Source organism: Pipra filicauda, unplaced genomic scaffold (assembly GCF_003945595.2).
Source record: "Pipra filicauda isolate LSUMZ 115617 unplaced genomic scaffold, ASM394559v2 scaffold43_size3849885_pilon, whole genome shotgun sequence".
Classification (NCBI taxonomy): domain Eukaryota; kingdom Metazoa; phylum Chordata; class Aves; order Passeriformes; family Pipridae; genus Pipra; species Pipra filicauda.
In genome coordinates, this window is record NW_024104576.1 from 2,794,973 (window position 1) to 2,817,342 (window position 22,370).

At 37.8% G+C, this 22,370-nt stretch overlaps 1 protein-coding gene across 7 annotated transcripts in view; it reads right to left on the reverse strand.

The window, feature by feature from the left end:
* The window catches only part of PPP2R2C (protein phosphatase 2 regulatory subunit Bgamma), a 194,180-nt gene that overhangs the window by 111,552 nt on the left and 60,258 nt on the right, over positions 1 to 22,370 (reverse strand). For 3 of the 7 annotated variants that reach the window (XM_027736236.2, XM_027736238.2, XM_039385827.1), the window contains exon 3: positions 6,801 to 6,887. The exons of 3 other annotated variants lie outside the window; for them this stretch is intronic. In XM_027736236.2, the coding sequence (XP_027592037.2) occupies positions 6,801 to 6,867 (67 nt within the window). In that variant the 5' untranslated portion in view covers positions 6,868 to 6,887. Of the gene's footprint in view, positions 1 to 6,800; positions 6,893 to 22,370 lie in introns of all 7 variants that reach the window. One more of the 7 variants, XM_027736241.2, reaches the window with a different exon arrangement.

The window sequence follows — 22,370 nt, forward strand, 5'->3', positions numbered from 1 at the left end:
CAGAAACACATAACAGTCCTAAAGCATTCAAAATAGAAAATGCATAGCAGAGCAGCTTATGTTTCAATAACAGAGCATGCTGTTTCCCTCAATCAGATTTGAAAGAGGCAGATCAAAGAGAAAACATTTAAATTACATGCAAGATTTTACTCTGATTTGAAAAAAGAAAACGAAGTCTATATATTGCAAAGTATATATATAGGTTAGATATTAGGAAGAAATTCTTTACAGAGAGGGTAATCAGGCATTGGAATGGGCTGCCCAGGGAAGTGGTGGATTCTCCATCCCTGGAGGTTTTTAAAATGAGACTGGACATGGCACTTAGTGCTACTGGTCCAGTAACCACGGCAGTGTTGGATCAAGGGTTGGACTTGATGATCTCGGAGGTCCCTTCCAACCCAGGTGATTCTATGATTCTATGAAATGCACAGAGATATATATATACACACACACACATACACGTATTGCAAAGTTAGAGATTCATTGGCTTAGCCTGTCCTGTTATGTGTACCCACTCCCACACTTACAGTTTCATTTTTCTGTAAATGAACCCTTGAAGGCATCAGCTTGTACAGGAGGGCAACAGCTGCTCAGCTCCCGGCATGATTAGGAGTTTCTGCCTCTGGTATTGGACGAGGAGCAAGGTGATCTTAAATGAGTGCACCCTACAGTTTTACAATTACACTCCCGTCTTCCTTCCCCTTCCCACTATACACCTCTGTCTCCATCTCACTATTCATCTCATATTTTTAAGAGACAAATAACATTTAGATTATACTCAGTCTTAGACACAGGCCATGGAAATCTTCGCTTTGCTGAAATTAGTAACGCTGACTTCAGTGAAATGTTTGGTTTCATACCACAGGGCTCTCCTCCCTCTAGCACAGCACTGGATCTTGTAAAGAGTGACCAACAACAGAGAATTTTCCCGATCATCAAACATTCAGTTTAGATTTTATGTTTACTTTGCTCACGGAAAGAAAGAAAAAGACATATTTTGTTGTCCAGATGAAGCACAGTGTAACTGGTGACACACTGTAGACGATGCAAAACAAGATCTCCTGCTGTACAAGGAAAATTCTAAGCTAAACTGTTAAGTCCAAGTCAGGTCAGAACTAGAACTGCTTGCTGGCCCTGTTTATAAATCTTTCCAGGATGGGAGAGGTTTTGTTTTTGTTTTACAGTGGCTTCTGTAAATTTGTTGATATCAACCACTCCTCCACTCCCATTTCCATGTAATTCTACAGCCAGGTGCCTGAAAGAAGCAGTTCAGCTGGGTTTTTTTGCACACTGATGCTACAAAACTGATCCTGTGAACAGAGAAGACTTTTTCTGTATCTAACATTAAAACCGCAGCATTTTCTTCATTCATGTCCTGTTCCTGTGAAGGGAAGTCAACAGCCAGGTCAATGAGTGGAACAGATCTCTACAACACAGACTCACCTCTAAGCAGAGCTTCAGCACACAGACTCTATGTAGACAAGCTAACAGCACAAGCAAAAGAGCATAAATATTTGGAAGAAAAATACCATCATGAGGAAAATACTAAAAAATAATTATCTCTATCAGTGTGAAACCAGAAGCACCATGGATTAAAAAGTTTTAGTACTTCCAGGCTCAACTCCATGTGTCTCCCAGCTTCCTTTACCTTGTGTTCCTCAGAAGTGCTCAGCTCAAAACAGCATGACGTCTGCTCAGAACTTGTGTCAGATTCCCGGTACAAGTTATAAGAAAACACACACTTGCAGCATTCCCAGCAATGGAGATTATTCCAAACAAGAAATCCCTATACATTTATGAGGAGGTTCAAGGGTACAGGCAGCAAATTCACAATGCACTTGGCACAGTCACTGCACTGTCAGCTGTTAAAACTAGGGCAGGCCAAGTTCACAGGCCACACCATCAGTTTTCTTCTGCATGAGCATTTAGCCAAGAGGACATTTCATGGGGAGGGGGATGCAACAGAAAGGAGGGAGGGAAAGGGAGGGAAGAAACCAGCAGCATCAGCATTAATCTAGCAGCACCATCCTACAGGGCCATAGAACAAAAAAAAGGCTATCCAAAATCCTACCAAAAACAGAATGAAAGAAATCTCTTTACATTTGAAGTGTCCTTTCTAATTACACATCTATTGTTTTGAGTATTTTTTTGTAGTTCTGGAGGTTGAAGAATACTGTACCATTGTGTTTTGCCTGAGTTAAATGGGCAGCCTTCACTCCAGCACTGCTATAGAATTAAGAAAGCTAGCACAGAGACTCTTTTCTCACAAAACAACAATGTTGGTGTAAAAACTATCTTGGAATAAAAAAAAAAGGCAACTCTTATCCAGAATAAATGTTGCAATTCTGAATTTATCTCTATTGCTTCCATCCCAGAGGACAAACAGGATGCTGCTCTCCCAACCTGGTCCCAAAACGCCAGAATACATTTTTTCATTCTTTTCTACTAATTAGCAAATTAAATTTTTTTTCTTTTGACAAACTACAGAGCAATATAAATCACACTAGGTCATTCAGCACTTAACACACATATCCACAGACAGGATCTGGTAAACAGTGTTACAACAAAACCACTGCACTCCAGCCACTTTTGCCCTAAGATTCCTAAAATTTGAGCTAACAACTCAACTTTTTTTTTCACCAAAAGTTCAGATCTATTTCCTGGAATTTTAGTCACTTTTTTTTTCATTACAGATTAATAAAAATTAAGGGATTGATTAAAATTTAAGTTCTTATTAAGATGCATCTGTCCTTTAGAACAAATTAAGTTTTCTTTTTCCTGAAGCATATTCTTAAGTATTTTTTTAAAAAGAACACATTTCCTAATTTGCTTCATCTCCCTAGAAGACCCTAAAGAATTGGATCAAGCAAAAGAAAATCTACCAAAATCCACAGCCCCCCGGCACAACAACTAAGCACAAGAGAAATTCTCTATCAACTCCAAATGTAGAACAGATCAGTCCAAGAAGAAAACGGCAAACAGTATTTAAGTGCAAACAAACCTTCCTTTTACCCCATAAAATCTAACAATTCTAGAGTCTCAGTATTTATTCTGCTAATTTTTCATTTGCTGCATACTAAAGTAGAAAAAACTTTCTGAAAATTCAGATTTCATCAACCTCAATACTCTTGAGCTGTTAGGTCTCACTAGCTGTCCTAGGAATAATATCAAAAACAAAAAAACACTTCACATGGGGTTTTGTAGTTGATCTGATAGTTTGACTTTATGAAAATTTAACTCATTTGTGAGTCAGGATTTTATGGAATGCAGAGGATGACGGTTACCTGTATTGTACTTGTCATGATGATAATCAGATGGCATTCTCATAAGGCCCCTGAAAGAAGATTTACATTCTGTATCACCTTTTCATTTTTGTCTGAATATCTCATCCTGGGTGTGCAATATTTTTTCTGTTAAACTGTTTTCAGTTGAAATACTCTCAAATACTCAAATGTCTGAGTTCAAATATTCTGCTACAAGATTAAAGGTGACATTCTCAAAAGCTATTTCAATGGGCCCAACTTTCTAGGCACTCAAAAGAAAATAATTAAATGAGTGAGGCTGTCATTGTGGGACTTGGGGGGCTATTTGCTTCTTTGTTCCTTGCACAGAGTCTGTGATAAGCTATAAATACATATTTCTCTATTATTTGCATTACAGGAATATCCAGAGTCTCAGGGAGGGTTGGTTTTATGCGTGCAAACAGAAAAACAAATTTCCTGCCCTGTAAGAGTTCAGCACTGGCAATGGTCCTGCAATGATTTCCATGTGTGGCAACACTTGAACCCTTACGGATGCCATAGTATTGCTATGCATATTGTTATATTCAGTAGACTACTAAATAAGTATAAAATCAACCATTTTTCATATACACTGTTTTACAGTTATTGATTGATAATGGTATCCTAGTCACAAACTGCTGGACTAAAACTGCCAACCCAAAGATTAATGGAGGGTAAAAACTTAAGTCCTTCATGAAACCCAGAGAGACAGGTGACAAATTCCTTTCTACAATCCCAATCATTCTAAACAGGGACATGTTAGAAGCCTATGATATCTACCTGGTAAATCTGTGAAATCAGTTGCACAGCCTGAGAGCTGAGCAATGAGTTTTCATTTCCAGTGGTTTTGGTGCTTTAGTCTCCCTTTTACTTCCAGATGCCAGTGGCATAAAGTTTCGATTAGAAGGAATTTCCTTCTGCTGCATCTCAGCAATTTATTTTTAGAAGTCCATCACTGACACATGAAATATTTCTAAGTGCATCAAATAAACGCTTCCTTTTGAACAATCTAACATTACACAGTTCCTTCCAGATCATCACACACAGACTGATGTACCCTGCCCTAGCTCCAAACCTGTGAGGGATCACCTACATATGAACACAGATCTCCATTGTCTTCACAGGCAGAAAGATGAAAAGCAAACAACGTTTCAGCATGGGGGTGTCCCAACTGTGACCATGCTAAGTCCACATATTATTCAATGTGAGCCCAAGGTATTTCTTATTCCTTGTCTGCAACCTCTGCTCTGACACCTGACCCAAAATTCTGACTATATTCCTTAAACCCTGTTATTCAGTGGTTGGTGAAAAAAAAATCAGTTTTTAAACTGAGCCTGAAGCCCTAAACCTGCAATTCAGGAAAGGTATTTATATACCCTCTCCAAAGACTGGTTTAACTTTCTTCTAGTCCCAGTCCCTGGACATAATGAGTGAGGCTACACAATCAAATGACAAGTTGATAAAATGGAAACTCTTAAGACAGGGATCTATAACTATGAATCTAATGGCAAAGCCTTTTCTCATGTGACCAGTCATAGCGTAAGAGACTTACACAAGCTAGGACTCCACGATGGAGGCTGTGAGGATTATCCTGCTCTGGGTCATACTCTGGTTTACAAGTATGTTCCTTTAGATCACAATTATTCAATGTAAATATGCAGAAAAATCAGACTCCGTATCAATTAGTATTCACAGAAAGCAGACACAGAGACAGAACGATGAATGTGTTATGAATAAAATACAGTGAGAAGAAAACAGTTTCTGTGGCCATTCTTTTGTGTTTGCACTGACAATGATTTAACTGTCTTTTTTTACTCAAACTTAAAACAAAGTGTACCATAAAAAAGGTTTAATTGTGACAAGGTATATAATTATCTTCAAAGGTTTACATGGCACAGAGGGAGGTGTGAGCTGAAATTCTGGAGTCAGTTCACACAGGTGTGTGGGAGAACAACTCTGCAACCCTCTGCAGCTTTGTCAATGTCAGTAAGGAGTTAGCAACCTGCACTGCATTCAAAAGAGCTGAAACCAAATCAAATCCACATGATTTATCGGCACCCTACAAATGTTAAGTGAGGTGATTTAATAACAAATATGCCCGATATTATACTTTCTAATGACATGTATTGTCATGACAAGGATCCTCAAACTGTTCTCCACTTGAAATGACCTCATGGATCAGTGACAAATGACTTCTCAACAGGACTTTATGACTAATTTTATCAGTAAACCAAACCTGTTATCCTTTGCTACCCTACAAAATAATAAAAAAAAATAGTCAGGAACTCTTTTAGCTATATATATGGAATGAATACTATTCTGATTCATATCCTTTAAAGTAAAAAAATTAGGAAATCTCTTCAGGAAGTCTATATTAGTTAGGAAAATCAACTCTTCTATGATCTTGGGGAAATGGACAGGAATAATCCTAAATTTATACAGTTATTTAATTTTACTGTGTTCTCTTGTTATCATACCTGTTTACAAACAGCCATAGAAACAGAGTTAAACAGACTTACAGGCCTCCGCTACAAGTAACAATCAGGGCATTGCAAACCTTTCACACAGCACTTGAAGCTACAAAAGTAATTCACCATGACCTAACAGCCTTACTAAGCCTTTGTTTCCATTTTCTCAAGCGTATTTCTATATTTAAGAGATGTAAATTTGGCTGAAAACAGAATACTCCTTACTGTATTTGAAGTATGTAGTATTTAAATAGCTCCAGAAATTTATATGAGAATTAATTTGCAAACTTGTAAGGACTCATTTTTGTTCTGAAAACTTGCATCAGTCATCAATGCCTCTCACATATCATATATTTCTGGTTTGGATGACAACTATCTATTGTAACTGCAATACATACTCATTATTTTCATATAGTGTAGAATGTTGCACGTCTAACTTCAGATAGGCAGATTTCATTAACTGTAAAATAATCTAAAAAGGAACATTAGTTTACCAGCTTAATTGGTGTTAATATCTAAATTACATAGTAATTACAAAAAGAGAAAATGTTGAGATATGGCTTTGCAACAGAAACCTAATAGTTCATTTAGATACTAAAAACCAACATACACTTTCTTATCAATGTTTGGTGCATTTCAAAGCATGCCTCCTGGTCTAGTGCTTTACAGCTCCTCTTGCACACATGGCTGCCACCAGTAAGTACTTTTCTCTACCACATTTACAACCAGGCTGCATTCAGGTTTTCACATGCCACTTTGTAGACGTGTACATAAAGCACTGACAAAGTTTCTGAAACAAGACAATGCAAAAAGAAAAAATGTGAAGGTGCCATCCAACCACAAAGAAATACCAAAATGTGAGAGCAGCCAAGCAGAATAATGCAACCTCAACGAATCCAGCCCACGCCGCTTTATGCTACATAAACTGATTATCTGTTAAAGACTGGTGGCTCACTCAAGACAAGGGGTCAGCCTCCATCCAACAGCCTGTCCTGCAGGAACCACCGCCTGGCAGCAGTCGCTGCACGGACAGACTCTTCCACCCACTCACCTCCAGAAGTGACCTCTTCAGAACTGGGTTGAGGAACATTGGCAGGACAATGTGGGGAAGCTTGCATTGCTGCCGCCCTGGCTATACCTGTCCTGTGGAGAAATAGAGGACTTAATTTCCAGGGCTTTCAGTCAGCACCTTCCACATTACAAGTGAAGGAAAAAGAAATGAATTTGACAATGCCCGCTCTGAGCCAGTATATTTTGGGGGTGTGGTGAAGAACCCCCACTTCCTACTGAAGTCTTCAGAGGACTTTCGTATCTTCTGTGAGCTCCACTGGTTTGCCCGGCCAGCAAGCTGGATTCTTTGGTTCATGAGCTGATGATGCTCTTGCCAGTTACCCATGTAGCAAGCTGAGACATGGCCAGGGAATCAACATAACTAGACAGCCTAAACAAAATAATTAAGGAAATGATGTTTAAAATAATCTCTGAACTCTGACATGGACAAGTAACCATTGAGTAGCTCTCCCTTCTACCTCTTTCAAAATGGCAATTTTCTTCTATTCACACATTTCCTTTACAGAAACCATTACTAGATGAATTATGTAACAGAGAAATAGGTATTTTGCTTCTCCTGTCCAACCAATTCCATAGAGGCATTTTATTTTACTTCCACATTAATTTAAATAGGGTTACCACAAGAATCCATTCAAACAAAGACCTTTCCCCTTAAAAAAGGAAAAAAGTAAACTTTCCACTCTTCCCATGATTTCCAGCTAGGACAACGGTTTTCAGCCCCCAGATTTTATTATGACACATATAAGTGATTTGTATATACCAAAGTGCAGTCCATTAGAGAGAGAAAGAGACAAAAATAACTGTCTGAAATGCATGAATAAACCATTCTTCTGAGCATGGTGACGAATGTAATATTTTACAATTTCAAAAACAATTCTCTAAAGCCCTACTAAAACAAGTGTTTGTCCCAAAAGTGATCTCTGTGTATCTTTCAGGAGTACCATGATGATTTTTGTTGGAGGAAATGTCAGGTTTAGACAATGAGGACCAAAGCTAATGACTATTTCATTGTGGTACGAGTGTGCACTGAATACTGATGTTCACAGGCAGGAACAATTTCCAACAATTAATTGGAAACATATCAGCCTTCCTTGCATTTGCTTAACTTTGGTCAACAGCAATGTTAACCATGCAAGTGAATTGAGAGACAAGGCAAAGCCTATGCATGTGAAGTTTATACAGAATTCAGAACTGCTTAAAAGTATGGAAAGCAAGCCAAGAAAATTATGATTATAATAATATGGCAAGGCAACTCTATTAAAGAAAAACACCCCAAACAAAAACCCCTGCACTAATTACTGAAGCTGGAGAGTTAATGTAGGAGTAAATAGCATTGTTAACTTCTTATTTGTGCAAAACAGATTTACGCATCACTCTCTTCCTTAACAAAGATGCCAGACGTTTTTATTTTTTAATTTGTCACTGTATGCTGGTTTTCCTCTTCCTAAAGTTCCAAAATATTAATCCCTTCAAAGCAACAAAATAATTTGTCTCTGAATATCTACCACCTTGGAGTATGATTATGGTTTATTATAAAGAGACTTTGGCCAAGATATTTGGATGAGGAATTTCCAAGAGAAATAATAAAAATTGGTCACATATATAATATCATACTTAATAAATCCAGAATTTAAATATGAAATAAGATACAGCAGGTTGGCTCACATAAATAGGACAAACATTAATTCTGTCCCAGGCACTACAGATCAATGTTCTGTTCACCTTCTAAGGCAGTGATTATTCTAAGCATTAACAGGAGTTTTAGTAAATCTGCTCCTTTTCTTCATGTGACAAATATTATGAGTATCAGAAAGAACCAAAATGAAAAGAACCTGACAACCTTAGGTTTTACATACTGCCTCAAGTGATACTTCCAGTATCACAAAAAGCTGCCCCCAAGACCATCACACATTGATAATCTAGATATTACAGAAACAATACAGAGATATCACTGAGACTTTTCTTCTCCAGAGATGAGAATTCAAATACTTCAAAATATTTTGGGGATATATTTGAATAATCACTGAAAGGACTAGGACTTCTAATGTGTTTATCCTCACTCAAATCCAAACTGGTAAAAGCTAAAACTGGTGAGAGAGGGGACCTTATAATTGAAAGCAAGAGCTGAAATGGTCACAATGCGGATTTCTGTCTGTTTGTTTTAGTACAAAAACATCAAATGACAAGGTTTTTGAGGGTAACATACATTTATTTAAAAAACAAGCCTAAAGTGTTCAAAAACAAGCACTGTATGCATTAAATACTTCAAAAAGCTTTTCCCTTGCTTACATCCTCCTGATTTGCTCCCAATAAATTATTGTTCTTAAACCTCCCCTACAGTCTACATTGACCTATACATCTCAAGCACTTCAAGAGGCACTTTAACCATATGGGATATTTCTAAAATGTAGGATCACTTTCTCTGTCTGGGAGAGTAATTCATGGAACAAAAAAAACAACTTTGCCTCAGGAGGAAGATACATGTTCCAGAGATTAGTCCAATGCAAACAGAAATCTATTCCATGAGAGAAAGCACATGCTATTTTTAGGATGAATTCACATCCTGTCACGATATCCAAGCTAGAATATCCCCTCTTCCTCCTTATTTAAAAATTGTGTAGAATCTATTGCGCACATAAGGACTCTACTCAGTTCTCAGATACACCAGAAGTTTTCCTGTGAGTCCTACGGAAATCATTGTTTTTTCTAAAGTTCATTTTCCATTTGAGAAATGAGGAAATCCCACCTTTCAGTCTCCCTAACTGGAAAAATAAATGGTGTACATTGTATGAGCCTTTAGATGAGTGAATCCATGCATCTATGACTACAGCAGTGGATTCCCCAGTGACAACATTCAGGTGGTGCTTCAACATAACCTTTCCCATTTCCTGTAGGTGTGAGATGACTGTAGTCCCACCTGGGTCTCTCCAACCAACATACAGCTGGTGAAATAAAATAAGACTGACAATTTGTACCTACAGTTGAAACATGTCAGATATCACTCTTAGGGGGCCCATACTTCCATTCCAGCATCCAGAAATGATGATGCCAGTATCTGAACTTTAATGGACAGACTCCACAGAAAAAAGGATAATGGCAGTTTCAATATACTACATGCTATGGCTTTGCTAAGAACCTATGAGGTTTTTTTATGCAAGCTAAAAAGGATATTGATTTCTTTCAAGTCCATTGTACACTAAATACAATTTCCACTGTTGCTATTCGAGGTATGTTTCTCACTAAGAAAAGAATCAGCAAATCTTTCTTGAAGCAGAAATGTCTAAGGCTCCTTCGTATATTTTCAAACAATCTTGGCAGCTAGAGGTAGCCAAAAACATACACTGATTCATGAAAAAAACATACAGAAAACTCACTTTGGTACCAGACAAGCTTAGAGTATTTTCACTGTGCACTGTGGACTGCAAGACATTGCCAATCTAAAACATCCATAGTGATACAGCTAACAGCTAAGTACAAACTCAGTGCTTCACCTCCGAGTTACAGACTGAGGAAAGACAAGAAATGACTGTAAGCTATCTAGATGGACCCTGAGTAACTTCAAAAAGAAGTGCAAAATTCTGCACTTGATGCAGAATTCCACACATTTGGCTGAAAAGCAACTGGCTGGAAAGGACCTGGGGTCAGTCTGGATGCTAGTGGCCAAATATGAGCCAACAGTGGCTTCACATCAGCAAACCACATGCTGGGGCAACACTAGGAAGAAAGTGGTCAGAAGAAAGAGGGAAATCACTCTCTGCTCATCACTGATGAAGCTACACTTGGAACATTGTGTCACAAGAGTTCAATATATTTCCACAAGTGAACAAACCAGATTATGATAAAGTTAACCACTATTTTTAAGACTAACTAATAAAGTGACTAATTCTGCACTTGGCACACAATTTTTCTTCGAAAAAATGCAACCATGCTAATTCTTCAGCCAGAGTCTATTCCTTGATAGTGGGTTAATCTTTCAGGTAATGCCTCTATCAAAGAACTCTGGGATGCTCTTAACATGAATCGCCAACTACAGAAGACTCCTCATCAGCTTAAGTATTTCCCTAAATGTTCTGCACATAGCTCAAAAAACCCACTGTGTTGTTATGATACTACCACAATATTAACTTTTGGAATCTGTGAAGGCATCATTAAGGAGGACAATATGAACCTAACAAATAAACACAAAACCAAAAATATGTGAACGGGCAGATGAAGGGGAAGAATTACTGTTTCCTTATGACATACATTTTCTAAGGTTCTGGTAGAGATAACCCTGAAAAGTATCTGTAACAAAGAAAAACTATTTAAGGGCTAAAACTATGTCACTGACATTCATGAAATATCCTGCAATTTTTTTCAAGGAGATTTAATTATACCTTTCATGCTACTCATGCATTAACAGATCTTCTGGTTAGCATTAATTTGAATTCTATTGCAACATAAATTAATACAACTTAGACATACTTATCAGCCCTTTAAATAACAAACTGATGTGTCCAGGCAGCATATTCTTGAAAAGAAGAAAAAGACATGCAATTAAAACCTGAACTGCAATTACTTTGCATTTCAGAAAGTTAAAAAGTAGCCTGAAGCAAAATACCTCAAAGAGAAAATCTGGAGAGCAGTTTTGCTTCAAGCAAAGACTTAACAGTATTTAAAAGAAAACAATGTGCAGCATAAGTAAGTCATACAGCAGGCAAAAGGGTCAGAGAAAAATAAATGGGTTGTACTCATGTTAGTATAAATCTGAATGCATTAAGCTGCTAAGGAAACCTGCAAAAACAGTATTAAGGTCACAGTATTCAACAGGATAATTTTAACCCTAATTTTAACCTTAAATTTAACAAATCATACTACGCATGAGAATTTCCAAGGAGATTTCCTAACTCATTATGCAAAGGAACAAAATGATAACTCTAAATAGTTATAGTAGCTACGGAAAATCTGTTCTTTTGTTTAAAGAATAGCATATGGCTTGCTGATGAACAGGATTGCAGTAAATCCTAAGAAAATTAACTAACAAATCCATATACTTTTATCTCCGAGGTATTTTTGAGTGAAACCACAGGAAGTACTTATATTTCCTGACACTATATAGAGAACTCTAAGCTTTGTAGATTCTAAGAATTTCTGAATACACTGAGACTCCCAGAAAGGTTTCTGGTAAGCAGTTACTTTGTCTATTCCTGCACTGAGTCCGATAAACTCTTCAAAAAAACGCTCCTCCTGTATCAGGGGTTATAAACTACATCTCCACACTGTATACAATGGAGTGCTGAAGACAAAAGTAACTAAGGTTACTGTACAAAGTAGTTAGAACAAACAGATGCAGAGAGTAGATATATTAATAGATGTATAGATGAAGAATACATGTAGAGGTGAAGCACTGAAACAGGCCGCTGAGAGAAGCTGTGGATGCCCCATCCTTGGAAGTGTTCAAGGCCAGGTTGGAGGGGGCTTTGAGCAATGTGGTCTAGTGGAAGGTGTCTTTAAGATCCCTTCCAACCCAAACCATTCTATGGTTCTATGAGATTAAAATCAAGACTTTGAAAGCACACACAAAGTCTGTGGTTTGTATATACATACATGTATTTTTATGGAATTATAATACGTACATAGACTACAGCCATGCAAAGCCATGTCCACTGACCCAACCCCACTCGAGCCAGTGAGAGGTTCTCAATAGACTCCACTGGATACTAAATCACAGTTACATACATAAAGGCTGTAACAACCTGTCAGGTTTGTAAGGATGACACTTGCTCTTTGATGGAAACAAGGAACTCAGTGTCCTAACAAAAAGAAGTAGCACATTTCAGATTTTTATAACCCACCAGAGCAGAAAAAATAAAACTGAATTAAAAAAACAAAACAAACCACAACCTATACAACTTCCGCTATTTAGTCACTTCCAGTTTTATAGTAGAATGGTAAACTTAAAAAGGAAATACTACTAGCTTTTCCATTATGATCACATGGTAAAATCCTGAGGCAATTCTTCAAACAAGCCTGTTGGTACTCACCTATTTAACTGGGACCTCACCCAGGAAACCTGTCAGGCCTCCCCACAAAGCCAGAAGTTCCTTTTCAGTAGAACGGTGCAGAAATAAGGACTCTTCAAATTTTAAAAACCCTTCCCCTAAACCTGAGAGTCATCTACAGATTAATCAATCAATTCATCAAGTCCAAGATGATTTTGAGTCATATCTGTGTCCTTTAATGACAGTAAAAGAATGGTATCAAGTGGCAATTCCAGGTCTCATATTCACAAGATTCAATGGTTATGAGTAGAGAGAGCAGAAAGACTTTGGTCAAATGAGTTATGGTTTTGGCTGGACTTCCTTTTTGTTTTCCCAATAAAGATTTCTGGAGCTTGAAGAGTAGCAAGTACTGCAGATAAGAGCCAAGTATCACTACAATGTCGTCAAGCAGCAAATGGAAAGAGAACAATTGTAATCAAGGAAGGAGTTCTGTCTCTTTGTTTCTTTCCCCAGAAGTGCTTGGATCTACACATTCCCAATGTCTCCAAAGTCTGAGCAGGGAGTATTACTTCCAGAGAGAGAAATGTTGAGAATTTAAAACTTTGGAGTCCTGCTTGGGCAGAGATGGAACAGTTGCCATCTGGCAGGAATTAAAGCTGGTATGGAAATTTCACAAAAGGAATTAAAAGATGGTCTGGGAAGTCGCCAAAAGGAGTTCAAAGGAACTGTAGCAGCATAAAGACACATACCAGAAGCACATGAAAAGGAACTTCAAGGCAAACCATTAGGTTTAAGAAAGTATCTGTTGCCTGGGTAGAAGGCTGTGTGAACCAGGGGGAAAATGTGAATTACTCTTGTCACATATTTAGTCCAAAAATATCTATGCTATCTTGTATAACTTCCGGTCTTGACCACATGTCAGCCATCTAGGAGAACAGATGTATTTTAGATTCAGCCCAAATTTTGAACTCCAACAACTGATCAACATATCCTTCTTTCTGTTCTTCCAAGTGTGGCATGTTATTGGATCTGAGGTTCAGACTGGGGAAAAAGTCAATCTGATAGCTATCTGTGAGTTAAAACATCTTAAACACAGATAAACTACAGTTCATGCCTTATATCACATTTATTGGGGTAAATATATAATGCAGGCATGAGTAATCAGCTATTTTACAGAAATAACATCAAAAGAGGACAGTTTTTAAAGCAGTTACCTTTGAAACCAGAAACGGACCATTCATGGATATGACCTGGGTAGCCTCAGAGTTGAAAAGAGGAACTCTGAGGATTTCGAGTTGGATAAATGTTAAAGGGAACTGTTGGGTTGCTGCTTTTAAGAGCTATTACGATGAACAGGTGTTTCACCTCATCTCTGTTTCTGCCCATGTGCAACTATTGAACTCTGCCAAAAAACTCTGTTCAGGTTTCCATCGAAAGAAGCAGTTTTTGAAAACTAAAATGAAAACAAAGGAAAATCTTACTGTGCTCCAGCAGAAGGTTTCTCAGTGGGCCAGAATAAGGAACAGAAAAAACAATTACTCTACATAAAGTCATGAGAACCACAAGCTAAAGCACAAGACTTAAACAAATTTCTTGTCCAGAATGAGCAAATTGGTGAAGGTATTATTTTGAGGTGAAAAAACTGTGCTCAAGTTTGCTAGAACTGTCCAGCAGCTTTTCTACTGTCAGGTTCCACCCATGATGGCAGTTCCCAGTTAAAATCATAGAATGTTTAGGTATCTCTTGTTGTCACATGTAGTCAAATCTCATCCAGCTATCTTTTATACTTTCAGGATGCAGGTATTAGCAGTATTTAACTAACATATCTTGCCTTGCAAACTCCTACAGGGTTTCACTTGTACAGGAAAACCTCAGATTCTGGAGTCACGATTTCTGGACTGCAGCGCAAAACTGCAAAAGGCAAAGAACAGGAGCACCTCCATTTTTCAGCTTTGAAAGCAGATTCTGGTGAGTTCCTTTATTCCTTTCCTTAAGCTCAACTATTTGGATTCTATTGTTGTTATAAAGCATATCTGTGCTCATATGCACAAACAAATTTCTGAATTGAGATTTCTAGATCAAGGGTGACTCAGCAAGAAGGACATTGAGAGCTTAGAAGGATTCGCAACATTTCAGGAAAGGAAACGGCCAAACTAAATATTTTTTTAAAGAAAACTGTGTAAATTCAACTGCTAAAAACAATATTACTGAATTCAGTCATTAAAATGTTAAATATAAGAATAGCTTCCTGTGCTAACCTCAGTATAACTATATCCATCAAGTCTCATCTGTAATAACCAGGGTGGTGTTTGCTCTGTGCAGTCCAAATTGCTAATTCCTCCCATTTACAACAACTTCCTGGCTTTCAGGAACAAAAATCATTTTCTGTCTAAATATACTTACACTCAACAATCAGAAATGAATCCTTCTGCAAACAACTCTCCACACTGGCAATCGTCTTAGTCAGTAATTATTTATAGCGCAGAAGCATCAAAGCTTTCTGCTTTCAGATTTAACATTACTACTCTTACTACCATTTCCCAGGTACATCCAGGATAGCTGTCAAACATTTTTCCAATAATACTTCTAGCTTGTACTTCCTCCTTTTCCCATTTATGCGCAGTAGGGCATAAATATTGCAAAAGCCTTATAACAAGGTGGTTTTGAAGGAGCATTACAGTAAAGCTTCACTACTCTGAGTTTTTAACCACAGTGATTGAACAGTTTAGAGAGAGCAGTGGTGGGACTCTGATGACAGATGGAAACTTTGCACCTGCAGAAGACAGCACTGCCCACAGTAACCTGTGCTCTCAGGAGCAGGCGGGTGTGGTGCTTCCCTCCCTGCTAGCAAGGGACAAACTTAATAAATACCAGGCCAAGTTTGCTGACATTTTCTGAAGAAGCTTAGGTTGGTGGGCTAACCAGTGCCTCTTTCACTCTGTTCTGATACTTCCTCTGAGATGAGACAGGCTCCAACAGCGGCAGAGAAAGAAAGATGGGCAACCAAGGCTACAGCTTCCTCTGGAGAACAGACCATTTGCTGACAATAATCACATCCATATCAGTTTCAAAACAAACTCCAAACTTTAAATACCATGAAATTATTTTAGGGTATAAAAAAGTAAAAGAAACATTGTCAGTGTTACAACCTAACCAAAAAACTGGAAAAGATCAATGCAACAAACAGCTGTTTGTTTGTACTCTGTACAAATCACATTCAGCAATTATTTCTGCAGGACAGTTCAAAGTTAAGGCAACTAAAACCCATCACTTGGACATAGTATAAATTCCTGCAGCTAATAAACGTTGACGTCTTAACATAATTGGCTGATTTGCAATATCATTACTGCTAACAGATGCAACTTACTTGTTTTACATCTAGCACCCTTCATAACATTTACATAGTAACATAAAAAGACCTCTACTATATGTGACTCATTTTTCTGAAACGCATGTGGAAGCACAGAAATGTCTAAGCTAGCAATTAAGGACACATCTAACCCTGGAAAATAAAATTCATGTCCAAGCAATGAGTTTTTCAGAAAGCTGCAGCTCATCACCACCTCAGAGGAAAACCAGAAATGTGAAGACACTGATTATCACACCAGGGCACAAGGAAGTCCCAGTCAACTCTCTCTCCCCTGAACAGCAAACACTGACAAACATAGAACAAAAGAGTCTGTGAATCATTTGGGACTTGAAAGACATACAGTGCCCTACATGCAAGCTCTTACTGTCCCATTTCCCAATGCTGAAACTTCTCCATAGCCATTATAATACTTTTAGACTCACATTTCAAGCACAGCAACTGGAAGGAATACAGATACACCAAAAAAAAATGTAGCAGCAGTCATCCACAAGACTTGTGTAGGTGGAAGATATACAAGAACACAAGTGCACACAACATGCACAAAATCATATTCACATTCCACTTGATCAATAAGAATAACCACCATCCATATGACCATTACTTGACTCTCAGCATCAGGCATTCCAGGAATTTCTGTACTGATTCACATCTACCTATTTCAAAGAGACTGCATATGTGAATTCTGCTTTGAGCTTCGCTGCTGATTAAAGAGAATACACTTGACCTAAATCTTCCATTCAAAAGGAGACTACAGAACACACATCTGACTTCATGTTGTACTGGTTATTCCCATATCACAGATATGCATGCAGAAACAAAAGGTCTCAAATCAAGCAGGGTGTCAAATTAAAACGTAGAATGACAAAAGTCTCATGTGCCATCTTAGCAGCCAATTGTGTCCTGCACTTACCAGTCCACTGTGCCTATTTGTTTAATTTTTCTAATTAATTATTACTACTTAATTTATTAAATCAATTTTTCTTTTTATCATAACACAAGGTAGAAATAAAGATGTTCTATCAGAAATTATTTATGAAATAATGACAGACAGATCCTAATTTACAGCTGTACATTTGAAAATGCTGAAAAGATTTATTAAAGACCTTGTGCCAGGTTCTATCATAAATTGAAACCTGTCAAATAATAGAACATGAGGTTATGTTGAATGGATAAAAGTTTAGAAATAAATTATTGAAAATTTGTGACCAGCTCATTGCTTAAAAAATATTTCTAGTTTCTATTTGAAATGCTCATTTAACATCTTCGATTGAGGAGAAATAATATGGAACCATTAAAAACTGAGAGAAGGAAATAACCAATAATTTAATTTTAATTCAACTTTGATGATCTTTATTTCTACTAGAAACTGGCTGAGCAGGCAGAACATGCTATGGCTGTCTTTAATGCAAACAGTACTATCACAGGCAGCATTAACCTCAGAATCTACACAAAAGGTGTTATTTTGTACAGTCACCAACTATTTGCAACACCTGAGTCACACAAACAACAAAAGCACTACGAAACAGGAAGAAGCAAGAGGACAATAATGAAGTTCTAGTCAGACTTGAGTTGAACTGGAACTAGAGGGTAATAAACCAACTCTCAGTCTTTTACTGTCTTCTGTACTCTGTTTCTAAGTAAAACATACAAATGCCATCATAACACAAATGTTTGCATCTTTTTCTTCTTTTTTTCAAACAGATGGACCAGTGAACATAAAAGAAAAAAACACTGCTATATATTTAACAATATAGATCCCAAATCCCTGTCATATTAATAATTCACAACAGTCACTGAACTGCATGACATGTTGTGCTGAGAGATTTTATTAGGAATTGAGTCTCTCAATGTACATTTTTATTACTTGTCTTTGCACTGGCAAAATACAGTCTGTTCTCATTTGCACTGAAGCAATAACAAAAACAGGTACAAGAGCATTTCAGTAAGGAAACATTCCTGAGAAAAGGAACTCTCATCATATATAAGGCTGCTTTGCTAGGTGGGGGTTTTGTTCTTGATAAAGAACTGGGGAACCTTCACCAGGAACTAGTAATATAGACCACATTCATAACTAAGGGCAAGCTCAGCATTAACCAAAGAACTACAGTTCATCGAGAAAATGCCTCAACATGGCTAGAAGTTAATTTAAAACCCTTTCTTCTTTAAAAAACAAAAATCCCCGTAATAACTTCATCTAATTTCCTGAGATTATTACCTACTCTACCATCCTTTCCCTGGCCAAAGCAATTACACTGAGATTACCCAGCAAATACCTTGTCTTCTCTTAGCACACACTCCTCAACAAAAAGCCTTACTATGGTGGATGAAACAAATTGTGGAAGGAAAGTCTCAAAGACACCGAAACCGGTAACGATGCAGTAACACAACGTAAGCAGTAATGATTGATTACCTTTTTATGGCTATAATAAAAGATAGTCAGCTCTTCTATTATAAAATATTCAGTGTTATTGTATTGTGTTTCACATTTTAAACTGATGCAAGAACCACATCTATTATTCGCTAAACTCACCATTTAAATATATGTTTTCTATGCGGAAAACAAAATACACTGCAAAGTATGGTTTTCTTTTCATCTTGATGCATATACTAAATAAAGTGTTCCAATGGCACTGACTCTACCTGCATAGTGTTGTTCAGTTCTTCAATACTTTTGAATTGTCACCTTCAAGTACGACAAAATCTGGCACAGGTGTCGAGCTTGCACGGATCACATTTTATGCCTGCATTTTATCTTACACGTACATCACAGTGTTGACCTCCTGAGTTTCCATTTTTAAGGTTTATATGTAGGTAAATCTATTACATCTAGCAGTTTTATAGCCAAATATACTATAATCACTTCTATTTATAATGTTTCTAGTCTGCTGGCACCTGAGGAAGCAGCTTCTTTACAGCTCTGCACTCTCACTGTCATGGAAGGAGCTTGGCTTGTTTGTCATATACCTAATATTCTAGATAGTTCTTGTCTTTTGTTAATACATCTTATTCACTTCTACAGGACCTCTAACACTACACAGCAACCAAACACATTTATTATTTAATTAGTGAGTGCAAGATCATCTGTTGATTATATATGCATGCAAAGAGAGCCAAGGTTGCCATCAGTCCCTAAGGGCAACCCACCAAGACCAGTGAGCCAGCATTAGAGATTTACTTGGTAACATTTTACGGGGTACATGTGACATTGGTGAATAACTGTCATGTGGAGAACATGACATTAAATGAAGATCCAGGCCAAGTTAACTGCATGCCTTTGAAGCATGTCCTGCAGCTCAGAGCAGGTTGAAGTGCTCTCAGGAGATCTAACAACCACTCCTTAAACTAACCTCATCCTTGAAGAGGTAGGTCTTTTGAAGAGGCAGTAGCAAGTTAACAGTAACATGTTCCTGCTCTCTGGGAATGCTGGGAAGAGCAAACTAAGAAACTAAAGCCCCAGTCTAGGATCAACCGTTCTAATCCCACTGCTGATTTATTATTTCCTCATAAAGTAGAATTGGCAAGTAAAATAGAGACAATGATATTATGAGTGTCTAACAGATGTAGTATGAAAATTATGTCAGTGGAGTACTTTGAATGTGTCGCTGGTACTGCATCATGACAAGTGTTTCTGATAGTGTAATTCACTTCAGCTAAATCTATTCTGCTTTTTCTGGGCTTGTCAGAATAAATTGCGGCCCCATGTTGCCCATACAGATGTTGCCTTAAATGTCATTGCCTTAAAATGTCTGTGCTATGCAGATACAAGCTTTGAGTAGTACCAGTGTTTGAATTTCCTGCATGCTGAACCACACACCCAGCTGCAGGTTTGAGTGAGTGAGCAAAGGGATTGGGCTTCAGTGCAAGCCAGTGTGACAGCAATGCTCCAGCCCTGCCTCCTCCCAACTAAGCTGCACAAATACAGATTACAGAGTCAGCAACATCACTTGGATGAAATAAACCTTATTAATCCAAATCTTCAAGCCTACCCACAACATTCATATGAATATCACTGTGAATAAAAGAACCAAATCCACGCACAAAAAGACACAACTACATCCTGTATTTAACAAGGGGCAAAGTTATGCTTTAACAAGGTTTACCCCTATTCGTTCTCTCCTTGAGGGAAGAAAAAATGCAAGTGACTAGATTAAGAATAAGCAATAATTTCTAGGGTCATTCTAAAACTGCTTCTGAACGAATTCTGTAAAAAGACAAAAATCATCAATATTCACAACATAAATCCTGAATTGCTGAAGGTTAAGAGAGGAAGAGTTACCTCTTGCACTTTTCTTAATAAGCAGAAATCAGTGAACTAGACTGACTGACAGTGAGCCTGAGCTAGTACAGTGGTACCTGTTCACTATATTCATCCAATACTCTCAGGTATTAAATTCTTATTCAAATTATATTTGAGATGCTTATGAAAGAAAAGCTCATAAATAAATTTCTTTCTGGCAGATGAAAATAGATTTCCCTTAACTTTGAATACCGAAGAAGAGAGATATTAACTTCTTTAGTTAAGGCGGAAAAAAGGCCCCAAAATTTTGTTTTATTATCTGCAGAGGATTTTCCTTTAAAATCATTAGGAAAAAAATTTTTTTTCTTCCTCTATAATAAATATTTCACATGGTTATGATTCAGTATGTTTTACACTACATTGATAATTCTCATTATTCTTCAAATATCATATTTGAGGAGGTTAATTCACCATTAACATGATTAACTTTTTCATAGGAGTTAAGCCATATGGAACCAACTGGCTCAATTTGGCCATATAAATGACTGGATAGTGCAGGTCAGCTTCTGCCCCACTGCACCAGTGCAACTCCACTGGCTTCACTTGTATTTGCAGGCCTAGACCAAGAGAAGAACCTGTGTCTCTCTAGAAACTGGAAGTATAAGCAACTTTTTATTCCTTCCCAAAACAGGGATCTTCCAGAAAAAGGCAGGGATCAATTCATATGCTAGATGTGCCTGCGTGCAACCTGCGACACGCCTTCGCCACCAGAGAAGCATTTCTCCAAGCAAATTTGGGATCATGGAGGTGAACCACATCCTTTAACACAGTTTTGGCAAGAATAGTGCATTTTGTTCATTATTTCTCTGTGAATCATTAAATCAGTAAAATACAGAGTAACTGAATTAACACGGCAGTTGAGCAAAAGAGTGGCACCATTGATTCCTATAGCTTTTTGCCCCTGCCAGGAATATAGGAACCATACCACACAATTCACTGTTCTGAGTCAGATCTGATTCTTGGCTTATCCCAAGGCCCGGAGACAGTAAAGCACATCAGCAGTCCTGTGAGTTTTACCATTAATCTTAAGCACAGGTAACATCAAGGGAACTCTAGGGCTGAAGGACATTCTCTGCCCTCTAAAGCACACAAGCCTCCTTTATCCCCCTTCCCCCAACTCACTGTCTACAATTTTCTTGCCCTCTCCCCTAACAGACTCTGTCTGTAAGTGAGGAAGGATCATGTTTCTCCCATCCAGCCCATCTTCTTTTCCTGTGCCTCTCCTCTCTCTTCAATGCTCCTACAGTTGCTGTAGAAATAACACACTGTACTGACCCAACACCTCCTGGGCAGCTGGTTCCCACAGCTGTAGTGGTGCAAAAGGCAATTAAGATAAAACACAGCTCAGCAATGAATCACAAGCCTGAACAGATCTCAGAGGTCATCTAGTCCATTCCTCTGCCCCACGGGAGGCTCAGCTATCCCCATGTCATTTCTTACAGACATCTATGTCACCTGCTTTTAAAAACTTCAGAGATAAAAATTACACAAGCTCCCCAGGCAATATATCCCAGCATTTCACCACTTTCACAAAGAAGTTCAATCTTTCCTCACAGGTCACATTTTCTAGGCCTCAGATCTTTATCCTCTCTTTCTTTACAAGTCTCATCAGGTCTTTTCTGTTTTCCCCCCACAAACAACTCCAATTAAAGCAGCTTGCTTCAAAAACCACTTTTGAAAGTGATCACTGAAAAACTTACTGTATATTGCTGCTGGAATTTCCATTGTGCAACTGTAACATAATTTTAAGACTTTAAATGACAAAATTATTCAAGTCCTGCATGTTTTAATTCCATTTGGTTTATTGCAGTTGTGCATATGAAACAGGAGAAACAGGTCCAAGTAGTCACTGTTCTCATATGTGTGTCTATAATGCCTATTACCAGAAACAGTATAACATCA